Source organism: Harmonia axyridis, chromosome 5, assembly GCF_914767665.1.
Source record: "Harmonia axyridis chromosome 5, icHarAxyr1.1, whole genome shotgun sequence".
NCBI lineage: Eukaryota > Metazoa > Arthropoda > Insecta > Coleoptera > Coccinellidae > Harmonia > Harmonia axyridis.
Genome location: NC_059505.1, coordinates 40,969,782 through 40,994,738, shown reverse-complemented (window position 1 = coordinate 40,994,738; position 24,957 = coordinate 40,969,782). Strand labels below are relative to the sequence as shown.

The 24,957-nt window shown below is 35.2% G+C and overlaps 2 protein-coding genes across 4 annotated transcripts; both read left to right on the top strand.

Moving 5' to 3' along the window:
- Nucleotides 1-22: 22 nt before the first annotated feature.
- LOC123680068 (protein numb) lies at nt 23-19,262 on the top strand. 3 transcript variants are annotated; one of them, XM_045617733.1, is made up of 6 exons: nt 23-281; nt 7,841-8,074; nt 13,720-14,096; nt 14,680-14,984; nt 15,976-16,332; nt 17,914-19,262. In XM_045617733.1, the coding sequence occupies exons 2-6, from the start codon at nt 7,868-7,870 to the stop codon at nt 18,084-18,086; spliced, it is 1,419 nt and encodes a 472-aa protein (XP_045473689.1). In that variant the 5' UTR covers nt 23-281; nt 7,841-7,867; the 3' UTR covers nt 18,087-19,262. The 3 variants fall into 3 exon arrangements, with proteins under 3 accessions (XP_045473689.1, XP_045473687.1, XP_045473688.1); XM_045617731.1 differs by lacking the exon at nt 23-281 and adding an exon at nt 4,264-4,761; XM_045617732.1 differs by lacking the exon at nt 23-281 and adding an exon at nt 7,289-7,436.
- Nucleotides 19,263-22,664: 3,402 nt separating this feature from the next.
- Nucleotides 22,665-24,863, top strand: LOC123680067 (E3 ubiquitin-protein transferase MAEA). Its single transcript, XM_045617730.1, has 6 exons — nt 22,665-22,818; nt 23,180-23,603; nt 23,661-23,936; nt 23,988-24,138; nt 24,224-24,416; nt 24,497-24,863. Exons 1-6 carry the CDS (start codon nt 22,780-22,782, stop codon nt 24,596-24,598), a joined length of 1,185 nt encoding a protein of 394 aa, XP_045473686.1. The 5' UTR covers nt 22,665-22,779; the 3' UTR covers nt 24,599-24,863.
- Nucleotides 24,864-24,957: the final 94 nt, after the last annotated feature.

Genomic DNA, 24,957 nt, shown 5'->3' with positions numbered 1-24,957 from the left:
TTGAGTTGCGAAATGTCAAAGTATTAAAATCACAGAAATCAGAAACATATCGACGTCCAATGTTTTCCCAAAATTCGGAAAAAAAATTCCGGATTAAAATGACGATCATCTCTCATTGAACGGTTGAACATCAACGACAATTTGAAATGTGATTTTTCGAAACTAATCTCGATTCATACGTGCAATATTTTCTTAACGGGTCATGCAAATTTCACCACAATTTCCCAATCGGTCTAAGATAATAGGCGATTTCATGGAAACGCCACAAACTTTAAATTAAGGTGAGTTTCTGTACCACATTTCCCAACTAACTTTCATAACTTGGGAGGAAAATCATCATTACACAGATGGATTCACCTTGATTTGTACAGATACTTTCACACTTCTGCTTTTTTTTTTGCCTGCTTGGGTTTGGATGATTATTTTTTAATTTTCCTTGCAAAAAATTGGTGCCTACAATAGGTTCATACTTACACAAGTTCATACTTTTGGTGTTTTTCTTTTGGCATGATTAACAAAGTTTGTATGTTTATTCTTCAACGTGCGTTCTATCGAGATGTTATTTGTATAATAATGAATTTTTGTATAATTTATTAATAAATTCACAGCATCTTTTGTATACAATAACTATTTGGATACATGAAATATTTCCTTGGAGAAGTATTCCTTACGCGATGGAAATTCAACATAATTTCAATTCGCACAATTTTGTGTCACCTTGACTCTCAAACTGAATACCTATTCCTCAAATACAAAAACCAAAAGTAGCGATGGGTGCTAAACACACTTTGTACAATAGCTTTAGGTTTCACTACAACAATGAGGATGACATCTGCTGAACTGTCCCTTTCATTTTTCAAAATTTTGTTTGTAAAATATACCTATAACAGTTCTTGAGTTATACTTTAAATGTCTTGCTGTTTGCTCGATATTATGTGTGTTGATTACTGCAGATCAACGTTGATTTAGGTTGAATAATATAAGTAATAAAAGGAAGTGGGCCAAGTACAGATCTCTGGGGTACTCCTGTCTTAGTTTGACGGGGGTAACCTTCGACATTTCTATTTTTAGTTGGTTGTCCCTGTTCTTAAGGGTTTCCAACCCTAAATCAATGGATATTTTTAGGTCAGAGTTGAAATATTCTGCATAAGATAAGAAATATTTCCCAATTTCACTAAAAAAAGTCCCTTTAATGAATATCATTATGTTTCTCATATCGAAATAAAAAATGCTTCCTCTTTGAATTACCAACTCAACCGCAAACTTCCATATCATAATTTAGCGTCAGAATCGAACCTATTTACATCATAAAATTCCGATTCCGCTTTGGGTGATTCATGGCGGACATATTTTACCGGTATTAAGCGTATAATGAAAAGGTCGAGTGACTTTTTTGTTCGAGCTTAAAAATCGGCATTACTTATTATTACTGTGTTTGCTCGGTATTAACGATCCAATAAAACGATTACTGCAATTAACGCCATCCTATTACTCATAACGTTAGAGCTTGATGATTAACGGTCTCATATTTATGTGGACAATAGATCAATTCAGCTTATTATTTGGCGCTAGTTTTGGAATTATGAGGATCTGGAGCTAAATATACAATACAATTGAGGAAATAGTCTCAATTCAATAAAAATTCTTCGGTCGCTCAAGTTTTTCTTTGGTTCTTTGAAAATAAACAATAGTAGTGAGATCCGGACTGCTTGAAGGCCATTCGAAACTTATGGAGAATATGTTCATGAAAGATAAGATAAGCTGGCGAAGTAAACTTTGTTGAGTACAAATAATGCTCAAACCTCATATGAGTATACAGGGTGTTCCTTAATTGGAGGTACAAAGGAAAATGAGAGATTCCTTGAATAATTTTAAGAAAAAACTCCCATAAACATGGGCCCGCGAAGCGAACGCGTTATTTTCGAGATACAGGGTGTTTCTTGTAGTCCTTATTTTTTGTGATGAGTATACCAGTTTTTCGAATCCTCATAAATCTTTGCAACAGATTGGGTAAATAAATACCAAAACTTGTAATTAATTTATTCATCACAGCTTACTATCTCGATCTTCATAATAATTTGGATTTTCCTGAGGATTGCTAAAGAATTATTTGCAATTTTTTTCGAAAACGGTAGCAGATACAACAAAAGAACAAGATACAAAAACTGTAGTACTGGACCAAAGTTTCTTTTTACATTTTTCTAGACTACCAGAGCACTGTTGCAGAAAAAGTATCACCCTGTAGATTTGCATTCAAAATTAGCATATTGCATGATGAAAACATTAAATTGGAATATCCATGCCAAATTTTTTGAATGTCTTGTGAAGGAAAGGTGCTATGACAACAAAATTTGAAAAAATCAAACTTTAACACCCTGTATCTCGAAAACAAAGCATTTGCGGGCCCATGTTTATCAGACATTATTTCCTTAAAATGATCAAAGGAATCTGTCATTTTGGTTTGCATCTCCAATTTAGGAACACCCTGTAGAAAACTGCTTAGCCAAATTCACTCCTGCGGGCAGATACATATATTTTTTCGATATTTCTAAGTGACTACACGATTCTTCTTGTTTCAACAAAATTCCGTTAACTTCCAGTTGAATTTATCTATCTTTGTCACCAATTGCCAACATTTTCGTGTTTTGAACCTGTATTGGAAACATGAAACTTAATATCTATACATTAAGCCCTCATTGTTGGCTGTATTGCGTGATTCAGTCCATTAACCGATATAATTCTTCCAAAATTTAAGAATCTCTAACTGTAGTAATACAGGATGCGTAATCTAACCGATCTTCCTCTGAAGTGGTGTCGACACGTATCATAAGGAACCACAGAAAAACATGCGTATAACCTCAACCCTTCAAATTTTACACCTGTATTCGAATTACGGTACTTGAATTTAAACGGTCCAATAACCAAGCCGATATGCCTGGCTGCGACTTCTTTATTAGAGGTACCATCAGCCCCAAACCCACACATGTATGATTCACCCAAGATGACTCACAACACTAAAATGCATTCAAAGATTCATCTCGAACTGAAAATCTCCATGGGACACCGAAAAAAATCAACGAACTAAAACACAAGGCTGCGATTGTACCTTATTGCGGTGAACTCTAGTCACCCCTTCATTCTGTCCGGTATGCCATAAAGACATGTGTAACTACTAGGTAGGAAAAATCGTTTTTATTTGCCTGAATGGATGAGAATCTTGCTCCTCTACTTGGTGCATTTACCTGTGAGAACTTTTTCAGCTCGGTTAGTACGTGTCGCGGCTACCTATCGGGAAGCGGCGTTGCCACGCTGTGTCGGTAAATTTCCTGGAAGGATGCATGTTACTTATCTCTTTGGAATGTCGCGAATTCTGTGAATCTTATGAATGATGATGCATCGAATATATGATCACTTATTAATATTGATTTTATTCTGATAGAATTTATTGAAGGTTGCGTAAGTTCGGATAAATTTTGATAACGAGTCATGTTACATTTTTGTTGTTATTTTCAATAATTCAATTTTTTTTTTAGACATTCGGCTGTTTACTTATGATTAGGTAACTGTTGGATCATTCATACTCAGAATTTCAACATTCAATATCATGTGATTCAAATCGATAAATTATTTTATTTATTGTTTTTATTTTAAGAATAGTTCTTTTGTTATGACCCCAGATTATAAGAACTTTCATGAAAATATTTATCAAAGTTCATTTATACTCCAAGTTACTTAGATAATAATTTATTATTGAGATTGGTTAGTTTTTGATTATTCAAAAAGATTATAGAAAAAAAAGTGGCTTGAAAGCAGAGTGTATCTTGTTGGATCCAACAACCAACAAAACGACTTCAGTTTTTCAATTTTTAGGCCTTATTCTTTTCAACTTTTTGTCTCATTTTTCATTTCTGAAATACTTACGTAAAGAGATCCTAAGTTTATTATGTGGTTAACCCAAGATAAAAGGTCAAAACTGAAGTTCAAAAGTTGAACATATGAAATTATAATATATAGAAATAGAATCTTGCACTAGAAAAGAATAATAAGTTTGTATTGAAAATTTATGCAACATAGTAAGTAAGTGACATCAGCAAAAAAAAAAACGTTATTGTGGAAGTTATGACAATCACAGAAAATATTAAATAATTGAGGATTCGGTGGTACTGTCACAGATCGATATCAGATCGCAGAACTGGTTTCCATTCTTCCCCGAAAAAACCAAAGATCTGGCAACGTGGCGCTCGCTCCAACCGTCATTCACCCAGTACTGGTTTCCCGACGCTGATGGGCAGGAGACCAGTTGCTCAGTTCAGTCGGTACCAATCGAAGTCCGTTTGAAATTATCTAACGTTTCAACCATTCCGGGAATGGACGGGTTTTTTCGGTTTCCAATATTTTCTTGAAGCGGTTTCTCGTTTTGCAATGTTGCAGTCGCGGATCTTACGGGTTTTCAACAACACGGTTTAGTCGATTTCGCGATCTAATGGTACCGGAATCTTCCTCTTCGTACTCCGTCCAAATAAAACGAAAGGTGCCAAGGTTTTGAGGCGTGCTTAATTCTTCTCAGGTGGATTATTTTGGACATTCGTCAGTGAGCCGGAACAGTGTTCCGTTAAATTTTTGGATCTTCTATTTGATTTTCAAGCAGGATTGTGTCTAGTTTTGTTTTTAGTTAATTAATTAATCGGAAAAATGGGTAATCATTCTTCTAATCACCTTCCTCTGGATTCTATGGGTGGAAAATTCGGTGATCCCACAGTGGTAAGTCACAGAAATAGAATTATTTGCATATAACTCATTGTTTATTAATAACACGTTTCAAAATATTTCCGTTTGAATTTGCTACTGTTGTCTTAATTATCATATTGTCAATTATTTTATTGTTTTAATTACTTACGTAAGACTATTGTCGCGCCGAGTACGATATTATAATTCAAATACCTTTGCAAATATAGAATTACCGTTACGTTCTCAACTGATGCAGGGGTGCTGTGTTGCCAAAGGTAAACACATATCTCTACTCGCCACCCCAGCTTGACTGCGATATGTGATACGTAAATTTGCATGAATTATGGAAATATCTATAGTTTTAATTAATTCTGCGTCGATCTAGATACTTTTTATCGTTTATAAACGTGTGAAGACGAGGTATCTTATGGGTTCTTCCTGGAATTTGGTCGTGACAAATGTATGACGCATTTCGATCATCTGAAAGTTCTTTCAACTCTCTCAACAGTATGAGTAATACTAGGTAATTTGAAAATCAATCGTCGAATCGTTAAAAAGCCATATAAAGTAACATTCAATCAGCGTACTTCATCTAAACACCAAGGCACTCATCAATAAACGCTTCTTTATTTAAATTTGATAGTATATCTTCTGGGTGATGATATATGTTTCTAGAGAATTATGTTATTACCGTTAAGGCGCACCTTTTTCAAAGATATTTAAAGGTGATGTATCTGAATTTTAATCAATATTCCATCAAGGAGGAAACTATAGATTGTTCATTCGACCATTTCTTCATCCGTTCGTATTTCAAAATTAATTAGGATCTTGAAATAATCTCAAATGATCTTTTACGCTAGAGAATACTCGAAGGTTGTCCCAAATTGATCTCAGAATTCTAAAAAATTATTCATTTTCTGCGTTGCTCATTTGAATGAACGTGATTTGGAATAATTCCATTTTTGTAACTATCCCACAAACTGGAATCACATTGGTGGATTGTTAATAGTAATTATAATTATTAAAGCGTAGTAATCACTCCTTATATGTCGAGGATATGTAAATATTTCACGTTAAACTGAAAACAGGTTTTATATCTTGACTTTATGACAAACCGTCCTTCTGTGAAGTTGAGATTTTATATCTGGGAGCTGGGGCTTTTTAAAATTCCATACCTGAGACGGAATTTTACCAGCACCGAATAATACAATGGACAAACTGGCTGCATTCTCGGACGAATAGTCACCAAAAGATTTTTCGTATTAAAAAATTGAAGAAACGGAAACCTAAGAATCTTCTATGCACCTCCAGACACATAATCAACCATCGAATTGAACATTGTCTTAAACATAGATATTACGTCAAGAAATTTATGTCATCATAATCTCATAGGTATTTGAACATCTGTAAACCAATGTTAAGTCATTCGCATCATTAGGTATATCGTCCCGAATCAGAACATTTAATCGATTTACGATGATCTCATCTGCAAATTTACTAGGTGAGGTATGCCACTAATAACTTAATTTGATTGATGCGAACGTGTTGTTATTACGTTAAAAATTATCCTGTTGGTTTGCTATATAATCTTTGGGGGTTTACCGACTACTTTGTTTTCAAGTTGCGTTTGACAAGTGAGTGAAATTTCGTTTGTTTTGAATTTGAAAAAGGTTTTGCTCATGATTTGCACAATTTTGCAATTCAAACAAGTCCCAATATTGTCACATCAACTGGATTTTATCTGAGATAAACGGCTTCTTGAAGTGAGCACAATAGATTTCTAAATCGCTTGGAATACCTACTCTGTCAATCAATTAATTTCGAAAGAACAGACACTACATTGTTAAATTTTATTGTCATACCTAGTTTATTTTGGAAAACTGAGCAGCTCAAACGAGAATTCTAATGAATATCGATACATAGATAAATAGAAGAGAGCTGAATACAACCTTGCAAAGTATCCTTGCTGCATATAATCATATAAATTATAATTCGAACTGTTTTGTACCTAATCTCATGTTTTGTACTGTTGAATGAAATAGCACTATTTCCTGAAATGCGTTTTTGTATTTCCTAATATCTGAACTTTGGATATTTCGATGAAATACGTGGTCAGTGATAACAAAACCACATGTTTCACAATAAAAAAACACTGTTAGAAAATGGAACAAATTTTTTTTGTTCTTATCTTCCCTAGTTTGAGGTCGTTTTCAGGAAATTCCATTATTAGAGACGTTTATGTGATGAGAAAGTTGCTTATCGACTGAGTCATGATGAAATTGTTTGAAAGAATGTATTTATTATTACCTATACACGGAAGTACAATCGCTTATTTAAAAATTATTTAATAGTTTGTATTTGATCGGTTGACCTTTTGAAAATTTCACTAATTATAAAGTTCTATGGGCATAGAAATAGTTTGTCTCAAACTCGGATTGCTCACTACCCTAAAGATTGCTCCGATTATTTGGATCACTTATCTTGATCAATTTGATTTCTGTGAATCAATGTTTCTGTGTGCACATAATAAACATGCTTATTACTCTGTGGTCCAAATGAATGGAAGTAACTTTGGTTTGTCATTTCTTATGTTGACACAGTTTTTCCGTTTATGAAATGTGAATAAAATTTCCTTGTGCTAATTCGATAACCGTTATAATTTTCCGATGGGTTGTTCCAATCGCATAATTTCATTTAAACGATGCAAGGTAAGCAGCTCAAACCTTGAATTGTGCAACTTTAGCATTCATTTTCATGGTGAAGCATCATTTGTGTCGTTGAATATGTGAAAATTGCCACAGTTGAATTCTTATTTCATTCATTTATTCTCGACGATTATCATAAGACAGGAAAGAGTACATATATAAAACAATAGAATGCATTGAGGACAGCGTAAATAATGAAGAAATATACCAGGAACTTGAGTTTTGCATGTCAAGGAGAAGTACTTTTTTAGCGGTTTGGTTTTTTTCTCTAAAGTATGATTCAAACTTTGTACGTTACGTAAGAAAATTTGTATTTTTTCAATTCCCCTAGTTTATCTTGATATCATTATGTTATTTGTATGAAATTCCCATGCTGATTGTAACGTTAAATTTATTTTTTTTTTCAGCGGAGGAGCCTAAGGTCCCCAAGAAAAATGGACAGACTTCGGAGATCGTTTCGAGACTCCTTCAGGAAGCGGAAGGACAGGGTCCCGGAAGCCAGCAAGCCACACCAGTGGCAGGCCGATGAGGTGGCAGTAAGGCAGGGCACCTGCACCTTCCCTGTAAAATATTTGGGATGCGTCGAAGTGTTCGACTCCAGGGGCATGCAGGTCTGCGAGGAGGCCCTGAAAGTACTCAGGGTGAGTTTTTCGTCTTTTCATTTCGACCGGGATTTTTTTTTAGGGTCGTTAAAACTACGGACTTTTAAGCATATGTGGCAACGTCGCAATTTATATTTTTTTTAATATGTGTTTACGTTTATTTTGATGAGCTCCTTTGTTAGAATGCTTATCGTGAAGGTTGTGTAAATAAAGTGAAAAAGTGGAAAAGGATTTCGAAAAAAATGAGACATTTTTTTCCGACTTCCATTTTTTTTTATAATGTTAAAAATCATCTATAATAAAAATTTCAAATTGTTATGGAACAAATTTGTTAATTTTTTCAATTTTGGGTATCCTCAAAATTGCATTAAAATGAGATTATTGTCATCGATACGATTTATATCGAAATAGTTTTAAATGAAACAGAATTATTGAAAGAATATTGTGGAATTGATAAAAATCTTTTCACTACTACTTGTTTGATTGTCAGTTTGTAATAAGATAATATTTATCAGCTATAATTTCGAAATTGGGGCATTTAGGTATGGAAAATTGTCCAAAATTTTTCGATATAAAATTTTTCAGGTAGGTTCCAAATTCGGATAATTAGGCATCGTCAATTTTAACAACGGTCACCGATTTCCCTTAGACCTCACAGTTTGAGAAAAATTTGAACTTGAAATTTGGGAAAAAATCAGTAAAAATTCAATCTTTATACAAAAATCGTTATATCTCCTAAAATATTCGTCACAGACCCCTCGAATGAAAACGTTTTTTGAAGATCGAGTTCTGATCTAAAGGGTGTTTTTTTTACAGCTATAGAACTTTAAATTGCAATAAAACAACGATGGATTATTCGATTGACATGAATTTTATTTATCCGCAAGATAATCTTGTGGCATTAAATTTTAAATATGATTTCTGGCATATGACCGCCACGGCTGGCTCGGATGTAGTCCAATCTGGACGTCCAATTTTCGATGACTTTTTCTAACATTTGTGGCCGTATATCGGCAATAACACGGCGAATATTGTCTTCCAAATGGTTTGTGGCTTATCCGCATAGACCAATGACTTTACATAGCCCCACAGAAAGTAGTCTAGCGGTGTTAAATCACAAGATCTTGGAGGCCAATTCACAGGTCCAAAACGTGAAATTAGGCGGTCACCAAACGTGTCTTTCAATGAATCGATTGTGGCACGAGCTGTGTGACATGTTGCGCCGTCTTGTTGGAACCACAGCTTCTGGACATCATGGTTGTTCAATTCAGGAATGAAAAAGTTAGTAATCATGGCTCTATACCGATCACCATTGACTGTAACGTTCTGGCCATTATCGTTTTAGAAAAAGTACGGACCAATGATTCCACCAGCCCATAAAGCGCACCAAACAGTCAGTTTTTCTGGATGTAACGGTGTTTCGACATACACTTGAGGATTAGCTTCACTCCAAATGCGGCAGTTTTGTTTGTTGACGTAGCCATTCAACCAGAAGTGCGCTTCATCGCTAAACAAAATAAAATGGACGTAGTGCGCGATACGTATTCCGCACAGAACCATTATTTTCGAAATGAATTTGCACTATTTGCAAGCGTTGATCAGGCGTGAGTCTATTCATGATGAATTGCCAAACCAAACTGAGAATAAATCACTCAACAGCTGTTAAATCGGTCCCGATCTTGAGCAGTATTGCCCGCTTAAAGTTATATACCTCGAAAAAACACCCGTTATAACATAATGAGATTTCAAGTCCGTATCTTGTGTCTAGGAGAAGTGGCAGCGTCGAGAAAATTATCAAATAAATTTTAAGATTGAAGCCCTTTGAAAATCGTTTAAAATGCAGTAATTTCATTTTATACCCGGTATATACCAGGATAACGATAATATATTTTTAAAAAAATAGAAAATTGATGAAATTAAATTCAATCTTCCCATTCGATTTGTGAGAACTAACAAAATAGTAGAAAGTAACAATTCCTCAGTTTTAGTGAATTTGAAAGTATGTATAGGTCCATTCGTAGTGTGAGAAAGTTCTAACACGTAGTTCTCAATTGAATCTCCAGACGTTTTGAATAATTTAGCGATTCTCACGATACGCCTAGTTAGACCTACCTGGTGTTAATAAAATAAAACGTTGAGCGTACGGCCACCCTAAGGGTGAGCGATATGAACAACAGGTAGATTCTTACAGATATCATCGAGAATAATTTATTGGTCCGAAGAACAAGGATTAACAGAATACACGAAGATAGATCGTCATATCGTCTTCCCACGATAATTTGTCGTAATAATATTCATTTTCTGATGAGAAATAATCAGTAGGCTTCGGTTTGAACTGTCAAAAATGGGTTTAAGGTTATGTTAGGTTAGGTTAGGTTCGGTATATCCCATTGATATTTAATCTTTCGTGCTCTGCTATCACTTGAAAAGTACTCGTAGGAAGTGTTTCGCAACTTTTGAACCAATTTTACTAATATGAAAATCGAGAAATTCTAAAAACTTGCGATATCAGATTGCTCATATTGTAAGCATGAGTTGTTTTTAACTATTTCATAGGTTTGATCAACCCCTCGACTAGTTTTTATATCGAATTTCAACGGATATCGAAAATGACCGGATAGAAACCACATAAAAACCATAAAAATTACATTAGTAGGTTTCTTTCCTCTCCTGATACAAAAAAATGACGGATTCAGTGTGAGAACAGGATGTGTGGTATAGAATTGCCTAATATAATATTGATATCAACTAAGTTCTTGATTACTCGATTGTAAAGATGGACATAGATCGGTTACCATTCATGTTTGACGTCGATACTTGATATTATTAGGTTAGGGTTGCTAAGCACAATGATCTATTGAGAACGTTTTTGGTTCCACCTGACGTTGTTTTGCTAGGACATGATTGTAATGATAACAAATTCAATTCTATCTCCGACTTTTAGATGGTTATTCTGCTATTAAAAACTTTGAAAAATCCCAAATCAACGATTATAAGAATCGGTCTACAAGAGTTATAATCCTAACCTAACTTTGATAAGACAACATCTCGGAGTAATGAACGTAGGTAGAAGGAGCATAAGTCATTTTCAGTAAGCAAATTTTGTCCCCAACATGAACTATCAAATTTGACATGGAGCGCGCGGAAATGAAAACATATCAGTTATACGATATTTCAGTCAATTCGCGAGTTTCTCCACAAAGAACACACTTCTTATGTCCCATAGTGGATCAACGTTTCATATTGACTCAAAATATATTGAAATAAATACCTAAATATATCAGAAATTCAGAAAACAAACTTCAAGCGCGCCAAACGACGTGAAACAACCGATGACACTAGGAGAGCAAAATTTGCCAAACCTTGGATTTCGGCAGGTAGATACAGAAAATAAATATTCTGCTTATTATAAATTCGACAATTAGGAAAAATATCGGATTCCAAATATTCAAATCGGCATATTTAATCGGGAATCACTCAAATGAATATATTTCATTCAATATAATATACATTCATAACGATATACCTAGTAAAATTGTGGATTTGAAAATATATCACAATCCGACAACTTAATCTAACCATGTTGGGTACATGTAAAAATTACGTATACTCCTTCTATGTATGTTTATTACTCTATGGACAAGATGCATCTTGTCAATTCCTATCAAACCACAGAGTCAGATCGAATAATAAGGTACACCGAAAACAATGACCTCTCTCTCTCTCTCTTTACTTTCGTTTGGCGAAACAGTCTAACGGAATTCCAGAAAATAGCCATTGTTGTGAGCGCATAATGTGAGAAAATGAGTAGTCTACATTCCCATCCCACGTTTGGTGCTCCCCAGCACAAGAGAAACGGCCATGACCTCGGCTCGTACCCTCGTTAGTTGCACCTGCCCCTCTCAAGCTGACGGTGGTTGAGACGGACACAATTCCTCCACGCTCTTTCTATACAGAGTGTCCCAATTTGAAATCGAAGTGGAAGGGCCGTGGACACGCAAAAAAAAAACCAGGGGCAAATTTAGGATAGACAAAGAGAGGTTATTTGGTTTTTATCGATTAGATTGAGATGACATTAATTTGATATATTGTGTATTTGGGATGAGAATCTTTAAATTAAACGTATACGTTAGTTCCATCATTTTTAACTTCAAAACGTCTGGAACGATTTTAATGATCGTTGATAACTATCCTTGCCGAATAACAAAATAAATATCTATAAAACGATTAAAAAAAAGAAATTTAGTAATACGTAGATTATAGAAGAGCTACGTTTTCTGACAATTGCAGAAATCATAGAATTTATTTCCGTAATATTATTTGACAGTAGACGTCAGGATTAGTAATTTTAGGTTATGGGACTTTGACAATCGATGTCAAGTTCAGAATGAGCAAAGGTCAGTTTGACAGACGATCGCAGAACAAGGTGGAATTACAATTACAAAGTTTGTTTTGTTTAAAAAAAAAGGCGAAAATTATAAGCTTAATATGAAATTCTAGTATTTCGATATTCCAAAGGTGCATGCGTCAGAATTTAATGTGAAATTGAATTTCTTCAGAAAATAAACATTAGTGAATTTGTTCATTTATTCAAATTTAATAGTTTATTAAACTTTTATCTGTAATGATTGTAGGCTCTTCATATTTTCGAAATCAATTTTGCCACCGAAAAGAAATTTTTGGTTTGGTTATTTTATTTTGTATTGCAAGTTTTTCAGGCGTGATTTTGTTTGGAAAATAGTTTCAACTACCCGTGACATTTTCCAGCAGACTTGTCACGCCATGTGGTCTCAGCCAACGTGATAAAACTAGTCAATCATCGTCGTTATCGTGACTTTGATACGTTTCAACTAGACGCAATATCAGCCTCTGGTAGTATCAGTTACCTACTTATTATTGATGCAGCTGGGATGAATCAGTACAAAATGAGTCAATAGTAAACAAAATTTTTCTACGTTCTTTATGATGACCAATTGCAACTGATTTCGGTTCTTTCTCTTGAGAAACTTGCTACTACGTATATAGTGGTTAGATGTAATTCGTTTAATCTACTTTTTCCACGAGCTGCCCGATAAGGATAAAATGAAATCGTTTCGATAAAAAGTTACTATCGTTTGTAAACTTTATCTACTAATAGTATCCTTCCTCATTGGCTTGTGAGCAGATACCGATTTGAATGAATTAAAGTTATTTATTTATTAGATAACCCTTTATTCTATGGTTTGAGAAATTGCGAGAGTTAAGCGGTTTACACATAGTATCGTGACATTACAAGTATTTTCCTTCCATTAACTCGCCAAATATAAAGATAGCTCTTTAACTCAAAAACTAAAATTTCCAATTTAGATTATGAATTTAAATATTTACTTTCAAAAGATTGGGTTGCCTTGCCTCATTAAATATACTCTAACGATACAACCTACCCCCATACAAAATTTCATTAAAATCGTAGTCGTAGAACGCGAGATATAGAGATTCGTAGAAACGTATATTCAAGCTATACAAACGTCGATACAATAGAACTACTGAGCATAGAATTCCATTCCAGTTCTCTTGTATTAGAACTACTGACCATAAAATTCCATCGAGTTGTATTATATTAGAACTACCGACCATAGAACTCTTATCTTTATCTCATCTTCCACAAAATTGCTCCAATCGCTCAAATTCTTCTTCTTTTCCAGGGTTCCAGGAGAAGGCCGGTCAGGGCCGTACTCCACGTGACCGGAGACGGTCTGAGGGTGGTCGAGGAGGAGACGAAGGGCCTCATCGTCGACCAGACCATAGAGAAGGTGTCGTTCTGCGCCCCGGACAGGAACCACGAGCGTGGGTTCAGCTACATCTGCCGGGACGGTACCACTAGGAGGTGGATGTGTCACGGTTTCCTAGCGATGAGGGAGTCTGGTGAGAGATTGTCGCACGCTGTCGGCTGCGCTTTCGCCGTCTGCCTGGAGAGGAAGCAGAAGAGAGACAAGGAGTGCGGCGTCACCATGACGTTCGATCAGAAAAACTCCACGTTCACCAGGAGCGGCAGCTTCCGGCAGCCTGAACTGAGCGAGAGGTTGGTAGTAGTTGCAAGTGTTTTTGTTCTATGGTTCAAGGATCGATGATTCGAGTCCGTTGAATTCTATGCGCCTTTCATGAATCTGTCACTTTGATGCATAGAATTTTCTATAGAGAAATATTGGCATAGAAAAAAAAGGATCATAGAATTTTGTCACCTTGTCACAAAGTGAAGTCATTGGGGTTAGTCTTCTTCTTTATCTCAAACAGATCAATCTTCAGCCAGTATTGCCCCTGATTGAGAGAGTCTGATTATGGGCTCAGCCTGAGAGCAATAGGGTTAGAAAGAAAGTAATTAGAAGAGAATGGCGGTCATTCTTATTCTTTACTACACCAACCATCCATCATATATAGAATTTTCCATAGAGACGTATTGCCATAGAATAAAAGTTTATAGAATGTTGTGGCAAAAATTCAAGCAGAATATCGTGAAAAAATGTGAAAAGCACTGACGCGAAGTCAGGAGCGTTTAACCGCTCGTTATTCATTCATAAATTGAACCCTTGGGGACTACAGAACTAAATAACATTCTGTCTTCGTCGCTTCTCTTCCAAAGTATAATGAAAAATTCTTTATTGCAGGTTGGAACGAGCAATAGACGTGCCTGGCGCAAAATCCTCGTCGATGGTGAATCCATTCGCGATAGAAAGGCCCCACGCCACGGAGAGCATGCTGATCAGGCAGGGTAGCTGTCGCGGTTTCAGCACGTTGGGCGAGAACTCGCCGTTCAAAAGACAGATGTCGCTGAGGATCAACGATCTGCCCAGTAACACAGCCAGGTTGACCAACGCCTTCCAGTCCAGGAATCAGGCGCCGAAAGTTTCAGCGATCACAGAGATATCGCCTGGAGATTCTGTGACCGCTCTGTGTCAGCAGTTGTCTCAAGGTAGGTCGAGATTGGTGGATGCATAGAGTAATTAACATAGACAGTGGGAGTATACGCAATTTTCACATGTCCCCAACATGGTTAGATTACGTTGTCGAATTGTGATATATTTTCAGATCCACAATTTTACTATATCGTCATGAATGTATATTATATTGAATGAAATATATTTATTCGAGTGATTTCCTATTAAATATGCCAATTTGAATATTTGGAATCCGATATTTTTCCTTATTGTCGAATTCATAATAAGCAGAATATTTATTATTTTCTGTATCTACCTGCTGAAATCCAAGGTTTGGCAACTTTTGCTCTCCTAGTGTCATCGGTTGTTTCATGTTTTTTGGTGCGCTTGAAGTTTGTTTTCTGATTTTCTGATATATTTAGGTATTTATTTCAGTATATTTTGAGTTCATATGAAACGTTGATCCACTATGGACATAAGAAGTGCGTTCTTTGTGGATAAACTCGCGAATTGAGTGAAATATCGTATCACTGATATGTTTTCATTTCCGCGCGCTTCATGTCAAATTTGATAGTTCATGTTGGCGACAAAATTTGCTTACTGAAAATGACATATGCTCCCTCTATCACTCTATCTATGTTTATTACTCTGAGATTTCAAACAATTCTCCAGTAATCCTCAGGAAAATCCAAATTATTATAAAGATCCAGTTCATAAGTTGCGATGAATAAATTAATTATAATTGCTTGTTATTAGCCAATATGTAGCGAAGATCAATACATATTCGATAAACTGGTATAATCACCACAAAAAAATAGGACTACAAAAAACACCCTGTATCTAGAAAACAAAGCATTTGCGGGTTCATATTTATAGGACTTTTTTTCTTAAAATACTCAAGGAATCTCTCATTTTCCTTTATACCTAAAATTTAGGAACACCCTGTATTATTGAGGTGCTAGACCTAGAGTAAAGCTGTTAATCGTCCGAAATATCAATACTAATCTCTTTCTATTCTCCTTCCAGGTCTTAGCCAGCTGACCCACAGCGGCTCCGACGACTTGAACTTCAACAACAAGACATCCGTCAACCAGAACACGGTCAACGTGAGCGTGACAACGATAAACAACACCTTCAACCAGACGGCGAGCGAGAACACGTCGGTGCATAGCACCCCGCTCAGCGTGAACGTGCACTCGAACACCTCGCAATCCTCGCCCATTGGCTCGATCCAACAGGGCGGTACCTCTAGCGGCAACGCCTCTTTGAACGCTACTGCTGGTGGCAACTCTAGCCTGCCCAAACCTGAGCAGTGGCTGGGTCAGATCGTGAACGCTTCGCCAGTGCTTGGTGGAATGGATGGGACGTCGCCTAGGAAGTTAGGTTAGTAGTTGATTATTAGGCCGATTGAAAAGTCCCCGGTCTGATGCACAGATGGCGGTGCTAGTATTAAATCCATATGAATTTTAGTTAGTACTAACCTATAAACGATACGTTTTAAAATTTGACAGCAGTCCGACCATTAGTTTGTGAGATATTGCGTTGTGAGTGTACCTACTTTTGATATTTGAAAAAAGATGGAAAAAAAAGAATTGCGTGTGCGGATAAAATATTGCTTTTTGGAAGGCAAAAATACAGTTTAAGCAAAATCTTGGCTTGATGAAGAGTTTCCGGGGTCTGCACCAGGAAAATCAACCATCATTAATTGGTATGCTGAGTTTAAACGTGGTGAAATGAGCACCGAAGACGGCGAACGCAGTGGACGCCCAAAAGAGGCTGCCACCGACGATAATATCAAAAAAGTTCACAAAATAATTTTGAATGACCGTAAAGTGAAGTTGATCGAGATAGCAGACATTGTGAAGATATCATCTGAAGGTGTACATCATATCAATCACGAATATTTGTACATGAGAAAGCTGTGTGCAAAATGGGTGCTGCGCGAGCTCACAATCGATCAGAAGCATCAACGTGTTGATGATTCTGAGCAGTGTTTGAAGCTGTTTAAGTGCAATAAACCTGAGTTTTTGCTTCGATATGTGACAATAGATGAAACATGGCTTCATCATTTCACTCTGGAGTGCAATCGGTAGTCAGCTGAATGGACAGCACACGATGAACCGAATCCAAAGCGAGGAAAAACACAACAGTCAGCTGGCACGGTTGAGGCATCAGTATTCTGGGATGCGCAAGGTATAATATTCATTTATTACCTCCAAAAGGGCCAGACCATCGACAGCGATTATTATACAGAATTATTGGATCGTTTAAAGGATGAAATCGTTAAAAAACGGCTCCATTTGAAGAAAAAAAAGATGCTGTTTCATCAAGACAATACGCCTTGTCAAAAATCAATGAAAATAACAGCAAAATTGCATGAATTGGGCTTCGAATTGCTTCTGCATCCACCGTATCCGCCAGATCTGGCCACCAGCGGTTTTTCCTGTTCTCAGACCTCAAAAGAATGCTCGCTGGAAAAAAATTCAGCGCCAATGAAGAAGTAATCGCAGTAATGAACCAAATCCAAAGAGTATTAATCTTTAGTTTCTCTAAATCGCTAAATTTTCATTGAAATTAATGGAATAGTTCCACGAATATCGTTTAATGATTTTTGAATCGGTAAATGTTAGTTGTCAGAACTGTTTTCTCTATCACAAATTTGACAGATAACACAGAATATCACCGTGACAGGAGTGTTCCAAGTACCAATATATAATAATGAAATATAACTATGAAATCTGACCTTGTTCTAAAAGTTATGGCAGAATGAAGGGATTTACCTTATAATTAGAGAAAGATTTTTATGAAACTAATCCATTAATGTGATGTATTAGTAGTATTAGAGGAATTGTTATTCTTTAAAACTGATGTAGCCACAGTATTACTTCTGTACAGGGTGTTTCTAAATTTTTCAAAGAATTTTTCAAGTGTGTGATTTCATCGTATGTTTTTTTTTGTTTGCAGGATTGATGACCAGCCATTCCCGAGCCATGTCTCTGGACTCGGCCTCCGAGTCGTTCTCCAGAACCGCCCAGCCAGACCCCTTCGATGCCGAATGGGCTGATGTGATCGAGAAGAAGAAGACCAGTAATACCAATCCCTTCTTAACGAATTCACCGCTCCAGATCCCGTTGTAGCGAAATCAGGGTGCCTGGGTACGAACAGGTATCCGACATCATCAGAGACCGATAGATTAATATGAGCAAAGTTGTACTTGGTTGGAAAATATCCCTAGAAAAACGGCTTAGGATCGGATACGCCATAGAAAAAGAATTGTAGACGGTTGGAATCGGTTGTTTTTGAAAGTAGGCACAGAATTTAGTTAGTTCGGAGTGTGGAAGTTTGAGGTCTTCTTTTGGAATTTTTTTTATCGGGTTTGTACATGAAATTTTGATATATCATCTGTAATTCCACTTGTTAGTTGTGTTTTACTTCTTTCGTTTTTGGCTTTTTCTTTGCTGTGGACTTTTTCTGTTATGTTGTTGGCGTTTTTGTTTATTATTTTTGTTTTTGTGGTTGTAGAGTTTCTACAACCTCAAACTCTGTTATAAAAGTTTCCTTTTCTACTGTTATCAAAATTTGAGAAAATGCCGGAGGCAATAACAAGCAAGATGAGAAAATTTCGGTGTTTCGTGAAAAGTTAGCAAAATTTAGGATAACCGTAGTTTTAGTTATGAATGTGCGGATTGGAAACCGAAAACGTAGAATTCGACCCATTTTGAATTGTCCGAACTGGAGGAAATAAACACGAGATGAAGTTAGGAGTGTGGCTGTGACTTAATTAAGTAGGAACTTCTTGTCGAAAGATTAGATATTATAAAAAGTGCAAGACTGTGATTGGTTGCAATCTTTACCGGATCATTTTCCAACCAAACCCCGATAAATTCTGATCCCATGCTTTCTTAGAGAAAATTTAGAGAAACTAGCGAAGATCTTTACATATCCGTTGCGAACAATGAAATCCTTCCTGAGAGTAGTTTTCGGTTGCGATGACTATGAAATGCCTCGATTTCTTATTCACATGGGACGAATGTAATTGCTCAATTGTTTGACACTCTTGCGTGGATTTTTAGCAATATAGTGTGATGTATGTAATTTCCTAGAACAAAACTCGATAGGTTTTTTTTTTTGTTGGTACTTACGAGGTACTTAATTTTTGTCGCTCCCCCGTAGTTGCGAATATTGTAGAATCTCTTTGGTGTACTTGTTTCGACTGGCCGGGGGAGGACACTCAGAAAACACATGCCTTAAACTGTTTATATGTTTCAACGGGCTGTTTGACAGACTTTTCAAATGAAGTTTATTGAGCACCTGAAAAAGAGGAATCAAAAAGGTGAAATTCAAATTGAACGCCGAAACGCAACAATTGGTTGTCATATGAAGCATTTTTTTTATTATTCATTCAATCGTTTTGTTTCGTAAAGGTTATATTGATGTAGTAGGCCATTCAGGAATCGTTGACATCGAACTTGGCCTTGAAAGTTCAGGCTCGGCTTTATTTCTGGTTACAAAATATCACTAACATTGCTGTGATTTTATCATAGAAATAATGTGTATCTTCTAAAATGCATAAAAAACCTGGTGTGTACTTAAACCTGTAAAACTTTCAGACAGAACGGGAGATTTTTCAGATATATACCTACTTGATTTCGAGAGATCGCATCTGTTTCAGATGGCGCATACATCGTTTATATTTGACATTTCTCTCGATTCTTGACTCTCCTGACCTTTGACTATAGAACAATAATATTTCATATTCTATGCTCGTAACAATCTTTTATACTCTGTCATTATATTCTATTAATTTCATTAAAACTTCGATAAGAACTGAATTGTTATTTATTGTGAAAGTTTGTAAAGTCTAAAATCAGTATTTCATTTTCAAACGGCGCCAGGCAGAAAGCGAGAATTCGAAAATTTCTGAAGAGCGCCACCTTACAGAACTCTGGCGAAGCAGAACACCAAAGCAACAGGTGGATATCTCAAAAAGTCTGAAACAAAATCGAATCGGTGCACACACTAGGATTTCTATGCATCTCAAAAATATAACTAAATTTGCTCTGGTTTTATCATAGAAGTAATATGCATCTTCAGTAGGTGACATTTCCACTACCAACTTGATTTCTACAAATCAAAATATTATCGAATGAGCCAGTACCAACTTAATTTCGATTTTCCACAGCCGCCCGGGATGTCAATAATTCCTGAACATACTGTAGGCAATTGACTTATTACTATTTAATGTTTTAATTGCATTAAAAAAATGATTCAGTTCAAATTGTCAAAATAACGAGTAGTATTTTATTGTAGAAATTCAATTTATAGCCAAACGCGAAGCAACGAAAATGCAAATGTTTCTAAGTTCGTTGAATTTCTCATAAACATTGAATTATTTCATTTTTTTTTTATGTTCAATAACATTTTTTTGTCAAATTTTTAATTGTTGAGGGTTAATAAGACAACATTTTTGAAACTGTCAAATAGCCTATTGCTCGATTGTTATTTGTACTTCTTGAAGATTGTTTTTAACTCCTAACAGGGATCTCACAATTAAATAAGATAAAATTAGTGAGAAATATTTGTTCAAACGAGTAGGGAGACTAGCCATATGAATTACTTAAAGATTTGTAATCGACTCCTCAGTAGTCTGGAGTGTTCTCATAACATACTTTAAAAATAGTCTTTCTATTTCATTTGCAGACTCGACTCAATTCACTGGAACAAAAAACTCTTGCCGTTGTATCAACTTATGTCTTAATGTGTTTGTGAAGTAGGTCACTTTTCACAAGTTTTTTTTTTGTAAGCCAAACAGAAATTTTTCAATTCTGAAAACAAAATATGAATTATTTATTTATCAACATAAGTTGATCTTTACTTGGTAAGACTCGACTCGAAATGTTCCTCATTCTAAAGATTTACATGGGTTTCGATAAAGTTAACGTTCATATCTCATTGAATCTAAAATTGTGTATGGATATCATAATATAAAGCTTTGCTACTTAAGAACTATCTTATCCTTGTTTTTTATTTATGATCTAGGGCACGCTGCTCTACCAGGCACATGTACTTAAACTTAACTTGTATTATACATCTTTATTATGTTATTTTGTATTATAGTATTATAAATATATATATTAGCTGTTGACTTTTGTTTTTTTCAACTACATTATTTTTTTTGGGGTTTAGAGAACTAAGAATTTCATAGGCATTATTAGTAATGCGTATTGGATCCTAAAATTAAATTGCAAGCATTTTATACCGATCAAATAGGTCGAATCTGACTAGGATCAGATATTCTGAACTACACAAAAAAATCCAAGTCATTCAATAGCCTAAATACACAGTGCATTACACAATCACAATAATAACCACCTAGGGTGCACAACCAGAATAAACAGATTAAATAAAAATCCATATAATCACTTCTCACAATCAGTTTTTATCATTTGACCGAAGAAAATTAGAATAAAATCAGCATCATGTACAGTGAATTAATAACATTTTATTAAGTCACTGTATTCTTTACGAAATTTAATATTTGGAATTTCAAGGAAAAACTGACATAATTGATCACTTCTGCCTCATTAGGATTGAAATTTATCGGTGAAAATATTCTCTAAACAAACTCTTGAAAATTTTTGCACAAAACTCATATTATTATCAAATTGTATAAAAATCATGCAGATTTTCTAAGCGCCATCTAGGAAAAGTAGCCTGAGCCACACCTAGGTAATGAAGTATACGTTACAGGATTCTAATCGTGTTAAGAATAAGTTCAGTAAATTTTGTATAGATAGCGCTACAAGCAAATTCACTACTAAATTTAATTTTTGGAAATTTAAAGAAAAACTCACATAATTGATGTGCCATCACTTCTGCCTCATAAGGATTATGATTCATCGGTGAAAATATTCTCCAATAACTAATTTTTTCAGAAGAAAACTGGATGCAGCTTTTTTTAGCGGAACTCTATCCAAGGTTGTATTATGATCGTTTTCGAGAGTTTCAAGGTCGTAGATTCCGAATTGGGCATTCATTCTTAACAGAAAAATTTTTCAATACCTCAAAACCAAATTTTTTACTCAACTGGAAAGTCTCAGTTGTGGGGCAGGCATACTCATTTTATAAGCCTCAGAGTTATGCCACCAGAGGGCAGACCAAACCCCCTTTAAAATTTCCCACTAAATTCGAAATAACTCAATTTTGGGGACTTCTATGGAGGAACTGATTGCAAATACGGATTCAGCAGAAAAAATTCTTCAAAATATCAAATTTTTAAGTCGATCGGAAACAAAAACTTTTTTTGGCGAAAAAATAACCAAGGTTATAGTCTTGGTTTTTCCGAAAAAATCGACCGATCGAATTCGAACATTTTATGGTTGTTTTAGAGGGTTTCGGGGTCGTAGATTCCGAATTAGGCATCGATTCTCACGAGAAAAATTTTTTTACACCTTAAAAGCACAATTTTCACACAACTGTTGAGGGGCATCATTTTTTCCCATTCTAAAACCTCAGATTTATGCCACCAGAGGGCAGACCAAACTCCCCTTTAAATTTTCCCACAAAACTCGAAATAACTCTATTTTGGGGTCTTTTATTTCTACACAATTAAAGCACAATTTTTCGATGAATAATCTATTCTCGCAATTATTCACATCATTTTAAAATTTTTTCATGCATTAGAGGTTTTATGAGGAAAATTTTCAATTTCCGTTTGACGCCGTTTAAAGTCTTGCATTCTGTAGATTTTCCTGTCAAACAGACTAGTGTCAATCAGCTGTTCGATATTTTTGTTTTGTTTTTAAGGATCCATCATCTATCAAAGGAATTATGGCTGATATAAAGTCTTTAGAACATCCTACATTGAAGGTAAATAATTTGCATTCAACCTTTGTTTAATTTGATTTTTAACTCTTCTTAACTTGACTCTTGTAGTATGTTAGTGATAAACTCATTGTTTCGCTGACAAGCCAAAGATGGGAAAATTGACGATTATTTTTGTTAATATATATTTTTTATCACTAATCTGAAACAATTTATTCGATAATTATTTTTTTTTTTGGTTTATTATGATTCATAATATTTCGTTAAATGTTAGGACTTCCTGGACGAACTATTTATCAATCAATGTCACAGAATTGTCATTACATCACAATCAATTATCTTATTTGAATAAAATTGTGTGCTTGAATGATTCTAAATTGTCAACTATTATAATCCCCTGATTTAGGTCCCCTATGAGATTCTCAATAAGGAATTCCGTAAAACACAAAAGAACATTGATCGTGAAATATCTCATATCAATGCTACATCCTCAGAAATAAACAAGTTCTGCTCTGGAGAAAATGTAAAAGTTAAAGATGTTAAGACTCTATTAGGGGGCATGGTAGAGAAGCTGCAGGTTTTGAAGAGGAAAGCTGAAGAAGGTATCTCAGAAGAGCTGAGCACAAGTAATACCTGCAAAAAGCGTTTGGATCATTTGAAAGAGCAAGCTGAAGCTGTTACAATCCCCAACGTTTCTCAAGGGATGTTGAATCAGTGGAAACGCAAACGTCTAGATAGGATGGTTGTGGAATACTTCTTGAGAAATGGTTATTACAATGCTGCTATCACACTTGCCGAAAGATCGGGTGTCAAAGATTTAACAAACATTGGTAAGACAATTTCCAAACGAATATGATTCAAATATTGTAATATTGTTGAATTTCTAGATATATTCCTTACATCCAGAGAAGTAGAAAAATCACTTGCAAGGAAAGAATCCGCAAAATGCCTGGCTTGGTGCCATGACAATAAGTCAAAACTTAGGAGACTTAAATCCAACATGGAGTTCAACATTCGTATTCAAGAATTTGTGGAACTGGTAAGAAATGACAAAAGAATGGATGCTGTGAAACATTCCAGAAAATATTTTCCAAACTTCCAAGATGAGCATTTAGACAAAATAAAGGAAGTTATGGGATTACTTGCCTTTCCTAACAATACACGTAAGCTGATCTATTTTTGTATTTTCTTGTGTTGATTTTTGCGATTTCTAGAAATTCCTCATTACAAAGCTTTATTGGATGCTAATAGATGGGATACCCTGATTGAAGAGTTCAGACAAGAAAATTATAGGCTGTTTCAGTTGGCATCGCAGTCCGTGTTCACTGTGGCCTTGGAAGCTGGCTTATCGGCCTTGAAAACACCATATCCTTTTTATACTATTTTCAGATTTTGTTTCGCTTTACGATTTTCATTCTATATCATTGGGATTTCCTTAATAATTGCTTACTCAGTGTTACTCAGAAGATGAAGCTAGAAATCCGGCCTGTCCAGTTTGTCAGGAAGATATGAACAAATTGGCCGAACCTTTGCCGTTCGCACATTGCTCTCAGTCCCGACTTTATTGTCACATAAGCGGCCTACCTCTGAACGAAAATAACCAGCCCATGATGCTTCCAAATGGATGCGTATATGGAGAACAAGTAAGATTTTATATTTATTTTTCAAATGCAGGAAAAATTTGATAATTGCGTAATCATGTCTTATTTATTGAATTTTTCAGGCTCTAGCACAAATGGCAAGGGAAAACAATGGCCAAGTGATTTGCCCCAAAACAAAAGAGGTGTTTCCCTTCAAAAAAGTTGATAAAGTATTTGTAATGTAAATATGAATGTGATAATCTTTGTTTAGATGATTAAGTGAGCATTTATTTACAATGTAAATAATATTCTCGTGAATAAGTTTAGATTTAAGAACCTGCAATACTTATTAATCTCCGATATTTACCTTTTAAGATTTTGAAAATTTATTTCTATTTCATAATGTAAGTATAACAAAATTTGATGTTTATTCAATGATTCTTAAATGTTTTATGAATTATTATTGTATTTTTCTTCTTCGTGATCTTAAATAGAAAAGTTTTACTCTAATGATTTTTTATTCTTACTATACAATGGTGTTTTAAGGAATAATCCCAGATGGGACACTATATCTTATGCTCAACTTGCTTATACTTCAAATTCG

Excerpts from the sequence above, each read along its gene's own strand:
- LOC123680067 (XM_045617730.1), top strand. The coding sequence starts at position 22,780 with ATGGCTGATATAAAGTCTTTAGAACATCCTACATTGAAG. Across the intron at positions 24,139-24,223 it reads TTATCGGCCTTGAAAACACC|TCAGTGTTACTCAGAAGATG; the intron begins ATATCCTTTTTA and ends ATAATTGCTTAC. Across the intron at positions 24,417-24,496 it reads GATGCGTATATGGAGAACAA|GCTCTAGCACAAATGGCAAG; the intron begins GTAAGATTTTAT and ends TGAATTTTTCAG.
- LOC123680068 (XM_045617731.1), top strand. The coding sequence starts at position 4,693 with ATGGGTAATCATTCTTCTAATCACCTTCCTCTGGATTCTATGGGTGGA. Across the intron at positions 4,762-7,840 it reads AATTCGGTGATCCCACAGTG|CGGAGGAGCCTAAGGTCCCC; the intron begins GTAAGTCACAGA and ends TTTTTTTTTCAG. Across the intron at positions 8,075-13,719 it reads AGGCCCTGAAAGTACTCAGG|GGTTCCAGGAGAAGGCCGGT; the intron begins GTGAGTTTTTCG and ends CTTCTTTTCCAG.